The sequence below is a fragment of the Ciconia boyciana genome, chromosome 3 (genome assembly GCF_034638445.1).
Source record: "Ciconia boyciana chromosome 3, ASM3463844v1, whole genome shotgun sequence".
NCBI lineage: Eukaryota > Metazoa > Chordata > Aves > Ciconiiformes > Ciconiidae > Ciconia > Ciconia boyciana.
In genome coordinates this window covers 2142467-2151103 of record NC_132936.1, presented here as the reverse complement: position 1 = coordinate 2151103, position 8637 = coordinate 2142467, and the positions used below count along the sequence as shown (strand labels likewise).

Here is an 8637-nt window from a genome sequence, read left to right as displayed (position 1 = left end):
CCACCTGCTAAAATAAGCCCTGGCCGGGACTCGTGCCATGAGATAGCCTGGAAAAAATTAAGCCGGGACACGCCGGATCTGTTTTGAGGCAGCCGGGCTCCTTTCCCGAAAGGATAATTTTGGCAGGGAGACTGGGAACACGCGTGTCTGGGGGGGGTGAGGGAGGACGGGCTGAGAACGGGCACATTTCGGTGCAGGTGCAGGGCTCGGCAGTGCCGGTGCCGTCCCGGCTTGACGGTTTTCTCTCTCCCGCGCCGTAGCTGCTGCCGGTGCCGCCATGAGGGCTGTGCTCTGGGACCTGCTGCTGCTCTGCCTCTTCGCCCGGGCACGGGGCGACTGCCGGGGGGACTGCCTGCGCTGCGACCGCCACCTCTACCGGGACAGCTTCGATGTCCTTGTAAGTCCCTCTGCCTGCTGGCTTGCTCCCCACCATGGGTAGCACCCGTGGGTGCTGTGCCAGCTGCATCCCCCCACACTGGGTGGGCACCCTCCTCCCTGTGCCCGGGTCGGGGTTTGGGGCTGGGGGGGCTTTGGCTGCTGGTTGGCGTGGAGCCTGAAGGGGAAGATGCCACTGGCCGTCCCTGTCCCTCCTGCTTGGGCACTCCCCAGGGACACCGTCGGACAAGACGGTCCTGAGGGAGGCTGCAGACCCCAAATCGGCTGCCGGGAATGAAGGGAACAAGGCTGTGATGGCCCAAGGAGGGTCCCAAGAGGATCCCAAGACCCAGAACATCCCCAGCTTTCCTGCCCCCATGGCTTGCGGCATCGCTGTCCCCACCTACGCCAAACCCACACCCTCCCAGACCCCCACCCCATCCTCCAAGGAGCCACCAAAATCCCCCTCTGAGCCTCATCAGGATGGGACCAGCTTTGCAGATGGCTGGCAAACCGTGGTGTTTCAGGGGACTGGGCATCGGGCACCCCGCAGCCCCTCTCGCTCTCTTGGTTTGCCTCCAACACTGGGTGGGAAGAGGCATTAAAGAGCATTTTTGGGTTTTTTCCAGCCCCTAATCCTTTCTTTTCCCCTCCGCTGAGCCGTGGCCGTGCCCTGGCTGGCAGCATTTCTTTCCTTTCCCTTGCCTCCCCCCACCCGCTCGCCTATTTATTAGCGACGATAAATCATGGCGGGTTGAGACGTCCACCCGAAAGGAGCTGGCAGCTCGGGAAGCCCCCAGGGCTGGGAAACGTCCCCCCAAAACCAAGGGAGACCAGCAACTTCCAGAGCAGCGTGGAGATGCTGGAGCCACCCCAGTGCCACCCCCCTGCTGGCAAAGCCTTCCGCAATTGCACGTGACTGTCACCAAGTTCTGGGGCGCGATCACCCTGGTTTTGCCCCAAAATGTTGTTTTGCAGTCTGAAGGCACCAGCGTCTCTGCAGGGCCTCCCCTTCCTGCCCGGTCCTGCTTCTGGAGCTGCATTTTGCTCTGGCTTCCTCAGCTGGCAAGATGGAGAGGAGATGGGATGGCTGGGGGCTCATGGGTCCTGTGCAAGGTTGTATCTCAAAGCAAGAGTGGTTTGAACCAGGAGCAGAGGAACCCAGGGTGTTTCGAGGCTCAGTTTCATCTGGAAGAAGCATCGTGGTGGGATTTGATACAACCCTCCACCATTTCCAAAGCAACAGCCAAGGAAGTCCCATCAGCGATGTGGCTGATCCATCCTTCAGGGGTAGAAATAGGAGATGCCCCTGAAGTGACGGGCATGCCTGCACCGTCATCGTGGCTGCCGGGGCAGGACAGATGGGGTACATCTGTCTCAAAACGGGAAAAGGATCTTTGCGCAGGAGTTAGCAAGGCTCGTTGAAAGAGCTTTAAACGAGATTTGAAGGGGGAAAGGGACAAAACCAGGCTCGCTAGAGATACGCCTGAGGGCGGCACGCGGATGTTTGAGGGACGGTGTGGTACCTCAGTGGAGGTAGGGGATGGAGATCCATGTGGCAGCAAAGATGAAAGGGTTATGGATGTGTTAGAAACTACAGAAGCGCCTGAGAATGGTCATGTAGGAATTAGGGCTTCTCCCCCCAAAAAGATGGTGGGATCAGTAGCCCAACTGAAGTGCACCTAGACCGATGCACACAGCGTGGGCAACAAACAGGAGGAGCTGGAAGCCAGGAAAACTATGATACGGTTGCCATCACGGAAACGTGGTGGGGTGACTGGCACAACCGGAGTGCTGCAATGGATGGCTGTAAACTCTTCAGGAGGGACAGGCAAGGCAGGAGAGGCAGTGGGGTAGCCCTGTATGTTCGGGAGTTTTGATTGTCTAGAGCTTAATGATGGTGACGAGAGGGTGGAGTGTCTATGGGTAAGAATCAGGGGGAAGGCCAACAAGGCAGATATCATGGTGGGAGTCTGTTATAGACCACCCAGCCAGGATGAGGAGACTGATGAACTATTCTATACGCAGCTGGGAGAAGCCTCACGATCGCTAGCCCTTGTTCTCGTGGGGGACTTCAACCTACCGGCTGTCTGCTGGAAATGCAATACAGCAGAGAGGAGACAGTCGAGGAGGTTCCTGGAGTCTGTGGCGGAGACCTTCCTGACACCGCTGGTGAGGGAGCCAACTGGGGAAGGGGCCCCGCTGGACCTCTTGTTGGTGAACAGAGGACTTGTGGGTGATGTGATGGTTGGAGGCTGTCTTGGGCACAGCGATCACAAAATGATGGAGTTTTTGATTCTTGGAGAAGTAAGGAGGGGCGTCAGCAGAACTGCCACCTTGGGCTTCCGGAGGGCAGACTTTGGCCTGTTTAGGAGCCTGGTTGACAGAGTCCCTTGGGAGGCAGTCCTGAAGGGCAAAGGAGTCCAGGAAGGCTGGACATTCTTCAAGAAGGCAATCTTAAAGGCGCAGGAGCAGGTCGTCCCCATGTGCCGAAAGACGAGCCGGTGGGGAAGAAGAAGGGCCTGGCTGAACAGAGAGCGTTGGCTGGAACTCAGGAAAAAGAGGAGAGTCTATGACCTTTGGAACAAGGGGCAGGCGACTCAGGAGGACTACAAGGATGTCGTGAGGTTATGCAGGGAGAAAATTAGAAGGGCCAAAGCCCAACTAGAACTTAATCTGGCTACTGCCGTAAAAGACAATAAAAAATGTTTCTAGAAGTACATTAGCAACAAAAGGAGGGCTAAGGAGAATCTCCATCCTTTATTGGATGCGGGGGGAAATGCAGTGACCAAGGATGAGGAAAAGGCTGAGGTTCTTAATGCCTTCTTTGCCTCAGTCTTTAAAAGCAAGACCAGTTTTCTCGGGGTACCCAACCCATGAGCTGGAAGACAGGGACAGGGAGCAGAATGGAGCCCCCATAATCCAAGGGGCAATGGTCAGCGACCTGCTACACCACTTAGACACACACAAGTCTATGGGGCTGGATGGGATCTACCCAAGGGTACTGAGGGAGCTGGCGGAAGTGCTCACCAAGCCCCTTTCCATCCTTTACCAGCAGTCCTGGCTCACCGGGGAGGTCCCAGCTGACTGGAGCTTAGCAAATGTTAGGACACCCGTCTACAAGAAGGGCCGGAAGGAGGATCCAGGGAACTACAGGCCGTCAGCCTGACCTCGGTGCCGGGGAAGCTGACGGAGCAGATCATCTTGAGTGCCATCACGTGGCATGTACAGGACAACCAGGGGATCAGGCCCAGTCAGCGTGGGTTTATGAAAGGAAGGTCCTGGCTTGACCAACCTGATCTCCTTCTACAAGGTGACCCGCCGAGTGGATGAGGGAAGGCTGTGGACGTTGTCTGTCTAGACTTCAGTGAAGCCTTCGACACGGTTTCCCACAGCATTCTCCTGGAGAAACTGGCTGCCCATGGCTGGGACGGGTGTCCTCTTCGCTGGGTAAAGAACTGGCTGGATGGCCGGGCCCAGAGAGTGGTGGGGAATGGAGATTACTCCAGTTGGCGGCCGGTCACCAGCGGTGTCCCCAGGGCTGTGTTGGGGCCACTCCTGTTTAATGTCTTTATCAATGATCTGGACGAGGGGATCGAGCGCACCCTCAGTCAGTTTGCAGTTGACACCAAGTTGGGTGGGAGTGTTGATGTCCTGAGGGTAGGAAGCTCTGCAGAGGGACCTGGACAGGCTGGGTCGATGGGCTGAGGCCGAGTGTGTGAGGTTCAACAAGGCTCAAGGCAGGTCCTGCACTTGGGCCACAGCAACCCCATGCAACGCTGCAGGCTTGGGGAAGAGTGGAAGGCTGCCCAGCAGAGAAGGACCTAGGGGTGTTGGTCGACAGCCGCCTGAATATAAGCCAGCAGTGTGCCCAGGTGGCCAAGAAGGCCAACAGCATCCTGGCTTGTGTCAGGAATAGTGTGGCCAGCAGGACTGGGGCAGTGATCGTCCCCTGTACTGGGCACTGGTGAGGCCGCACCTCGAATGCTGTGTTCAGTGTTGGGCCCCTCACTCCAAGAGAGACATGGAGGGGCTGGAGCGTGTCCAGAGAAGGGCAACGGAGCTGGGGAAGGGTCTGGAGCACAAGGCTGATGGGGAGCGGCTGAGGGACCGGGGGTTGTTGAGCCTGGAGAAGAGGAGGCTGAGGGGAGACCTCATCGCTCTCTACAACTGCCTGACAGGAGGGTGTAGAGAGGTGGGGTCGGTCTCTTCTCCCAGGTAACAAGTGATAGGATGAGAGGAAATGGCCTCAAGTTGTGCCAGGGGAGGTTTAGATTGAATATTGGGAAAAATGTCTTCACTGAAAGGGTTGTCAAGCATTGCAAGAGGCTGCCCAGGGAAGTGGTGGAGTCACCATCCCTGGGGGTATTTAAAAGCCGTGTAGATGTGGTGCTTAGGGACATGGTTTAGTGGTGGACTTGGCGGTGTTAGGTTAATGGTTGGACCTGATGATCTTAAAGGTCTTTTCCAACCTAAATGATCCTATGATTCTATGACAGGGACCAGCTGATGGAGCTGGTCTTCAAGATGTGGATGAATCACCTACGTCCTGGTCCCCAGAGTCATCTAGGGACGGTGCAAACCCACGGTGGCACTGTTAATGCCAACCAAAGATTGGAAGGAGCCTCTTCAGGTAGTTTCAGCACTGGACGTGGAGGAGCATTGGCTGGTGTTTGCTGAGGACTCCCAAAACACTGCGAGCTGGCCCAGTAGCAGAAGACATTTCCATGTGAATTAGGACCACGGCACGATGGCTGAGGACCCTGGGATGTTCATGGGGCTGTTTTGTGGATGAGTGATAGGACCACTGATGGTCTTCAGCCTGATGCCTGGGGTAATTCCTCTTGAAGCCTATTAGCTGGTGCTCATCAGAGCTGTTACCTGCATGTGATCCATCAGCTTTCATCTCCAACGCGGGCCACTGCCAGGACACTGTCCATCAGCCGTGGACCCTGACAAAGCTTTGGAGATCCCGGGACAGGATCTTGGCTCAGCACAGGATGCCCTCAGTGTCTCCAGAAGAACCCTCATAGCTGTTCCAGCCTACAAGACCCTCGTCACCACCTCGCTTTGGGACAACTATTTTTCTTTTATCTCTTTGTCTTAAGAGCCTGGCTGCCCTTGGGGATGGAAATAGCCAATTGCTGCAGAGCCACGTGCTTGAACTGCAGCCCTGAGATACCATGTTGGGACTTGTAGCACCTCCCACTTGGCAAAGTTGATGAACCCATGGTGAAGAGAGTCTTTGCAAGGGTTTTGGTCTTGCAGATGGCTTGTACCAATGAGACACACCAACGTGCTTCAACATGGGGTCCCCCAGTTGGTGTTAAGCATTTAAAAGAGCCCACCATGAAGTTAACACTGGGATGGAGACAATTCAACGCGAGGGAAGACAACCCTTCCCTTCTGGGCCCTCCAGCCCTGGTTTCTTTGGGTATTTATTTAGTTTGGTTCTTCTACGATTTTCTCCTGGATGGTTTCCCCCAGGTGCTGGTTTTGGTGGTACCGGCCCGCTTGGGGCTATCACCCCACAGCAGTGCCAGATCTGTGTCCTGCCTTGGTGGACAAGGCCTCTTGGAAAGGGATGAGACACAAACGTGTTGGGATGCACCCATGGGTGCTGAGGAAGCCCAATGGCAGCTCTTGATGAGGCTGCTCTTGATGGCCTTTGAAGGGATGTGGCAATCAGGGCGGGTTCCTGGGGGCTGAGAGGAAGCAGATGTCACACTTGTTTTCGAGGAAGGCATGAAGGAGGATCTGGGAAGCTATGGGCTGCTTGGCCTCACCTCAATCCTTGGAGAGGTGGTGGAGCACAGAATCCTGCAAAGCATTTCCAAACATATGAAGGACAAGAAGGCCATGGGGAGCAGCCAGCTTGGATTTAAGAAGGGGAAATTGTGCTTGACCAACCTGATAGCTTTCTGCAGTGAGACAACCAGCTTGTCTTGACTGTCATCAGGCTTTGACGTTGTCTCCCGTGACATCCTTGAAGACAAGCTACTGAAGCACAGGGTAGATAAATGGGCAGTGAGGTGGACTGAAACCTGGAGGACCTTGACATCTTCATTAATGACCGGGATGATGTGGCAGACGAACCCTCAGCAATTAGCAGATGATGCAGTGTTGGGAGGCGTGGATGGTAGACCACAGGGTCATGCTGCCATCCAGAGGAACCTTGCCAGCCTGCAGAAATGGGCTGGTAGGAACCTCATGAACTTCAACAAGGAGAAGAGCAAAGTCCTGCCCCTGGGGAGGAACAACCCCAAGTACCACCACATGCCATGGGCACATGCCAGAGGTCCCTTCCCACCTCCGCTGTCCTGTGACTTGGTGATTTTTTGGACTCATGCCTGGCTGAAGGACCCAGCAGTGTGGAGCATGGGGTGGTGGGATGGGAGCATGGACGTCAACAGGGAGTGTGGAGCATGTCCAGTGTGGAGCAGAACCTGTCTAGGGAGGGTCGGGAGAGGATTGCTGAGCAGCTGCCATGGCACCCCAGCATCTCCACCACCACCACCACCTCTGGGAGCCCGGGAATGGGTTTTGGGAGGGGACACCTCACCCAATGAGGCCAGGCAAGGGCTGATGAGCTGCCAGCGCCTTTCCATGGGTGTCTTCCAGCACGTTGCATCGCTGGACGGGCTGGACGTGGGGGGATGCCAGAGCACCTGGCATTTGGGGTACACCACCCAGTGCTGTCCCGCAGTCCCGCGGGGATGAAAACCCATCTGACACCCATCCCCGCGTCTCCCGCGCAGGTCTGCATCCTGGAGTGCGAAGGCGAAGCCGTGCCGCGGGCCACCTGGGAGCTGTGCGCTGCCGCCGCCGGCCGAGCCGCCCCACGGCCCCGCGACCTCCAGGATGCCAACGATCCCTGGCACGACGTGGCGGCAGCGCCAGCGGTGCCGGTGAGCCCGCTGCAGGTAAGCGAGCTGCTGCGGCGACGGGAAGCTGAAGACGAAGGCGTCGAACCGGTGCCGGGTGCCTTCCCGCAGCCACCCGAGGACATTTCCCGACGACTTGGCGGTTTCCCACGGGGGACGCGCGGCTCGTGGCCGGCGCCAACGGCCAAGGGGGTGCAGAAGCGGTACGGGGGCTTCATCGGGGTCCGCAAGTCGGCGAGGAAGTGGAACAACCAGAAGAGGTTTAGCGAGTTCCTGAAGCAGTACCTGGGCATGTCGCCCCGCTCCAGTGAGTACGACATTGCCGGCGGCATCAGCGAGCACAACGAGATCTAACGGAGACCCGCGCCGCCCGGCTAGGTCCGCCATGGCCAAAAAAGTCAACCCTCTACCCCTCTACACCACATGTCCATAGGCGCAAATTTAAAAGGGGGCAAAACCAATTGGAAATGGCTTGAAAATGCCGAATTGGAAACCGGGGAGGGATGCTGAGAGCGGCCGTCGGCATCTCGGCATCCGGAGGGTGCTCGGGGAAAGGCCCTTTGCCATCAGCTCCCCACCAGGGAGGATGGGCAAAAGGGTTTTGTCCTCGACACCAAATAGGTCTGAAGAATGGTTCAGCCCCCCAAAAAATCAGGAAAAAAAATCAGAATAAATTAAGAAAATTTTTAAAAATGAAAATTTTGAAAATAAAAATTAAATAAAATTTAAAATTTTTTAAATTAAATAAAATTTGAAAAATTAAATAAATTTTAAAAATTTAAAAATTAAAATAAATTTAAATAAATTCAAATAAAGCAGAACCTTTTCCTTTTAGAAAGTAAATAATTCCTCCCCAAACGCTCCAGCTTCACATTGCCAAATTGAGCAGCGGGTTAACCCCGTGCTGCCGCTCCCCGGGGACCAGCATCCCCCCCCAACCGCCACCGGCCCCGCGCCGGGATGCTCGGAGCCCCCAGCCCCTCTACCCCGCAGCTGCCGAGACCACCCATCCCCAACCCCCCCAAGTTGACAATTTGGGAGAATTTTAAAATTTTTTCCCCCTTTTTTTGGTTCTTTTTCCTTTTTTTCCCTGGGTGGCATCTCCCTAAATTAGGGGATGCAGCCCCGGCCCCGCAGCCCCTGGGAGGGAGCCCCCCGCTCCCTCCGCTCTTGGCTCAGCTGCTTTTTTTTTTTTCCCTTTTTTTCTTTTCCTCTTTATTTCCTTCTTTTTTTTTTCTTTTTTTCTTTCTTTTCTCTATTTTTTTTTTATTTTTATTTTTTTATAGCGTTCCGGCACCGCATCCCAGCACCTTCCGCCAGGCACAGGCAAAATTAACCCTGCTCCTGTCCACCCCAGCAGCCTCCATCCTCTCTCTGA

The 8637-nt window shown here is 55.7% G+C and overlaps 1 protein-coding gene across 1 annotated transcript; it reads left to right on the top strand.

Annotated features, from left to right (window-relative positions):
* The first annotated feature begins 277 nt into the window (after positions 1–277).
* On the top strand, positions 278–7613 carry PNOC (prepronociceptin). The gene is made up of 2 exons (XM_072857902.1): positions 278–397; positions 7134–7613. Exons 1-2 carry the CDS (start codon positions 278–280, stop codon positions 7611–7613), a joined length of 600 nt encoding a protein of 199 aa, XP_072714003.1.
* The last annotated feature ends 1024 nt before the right edge of the window (positions 7614–8637 follow it).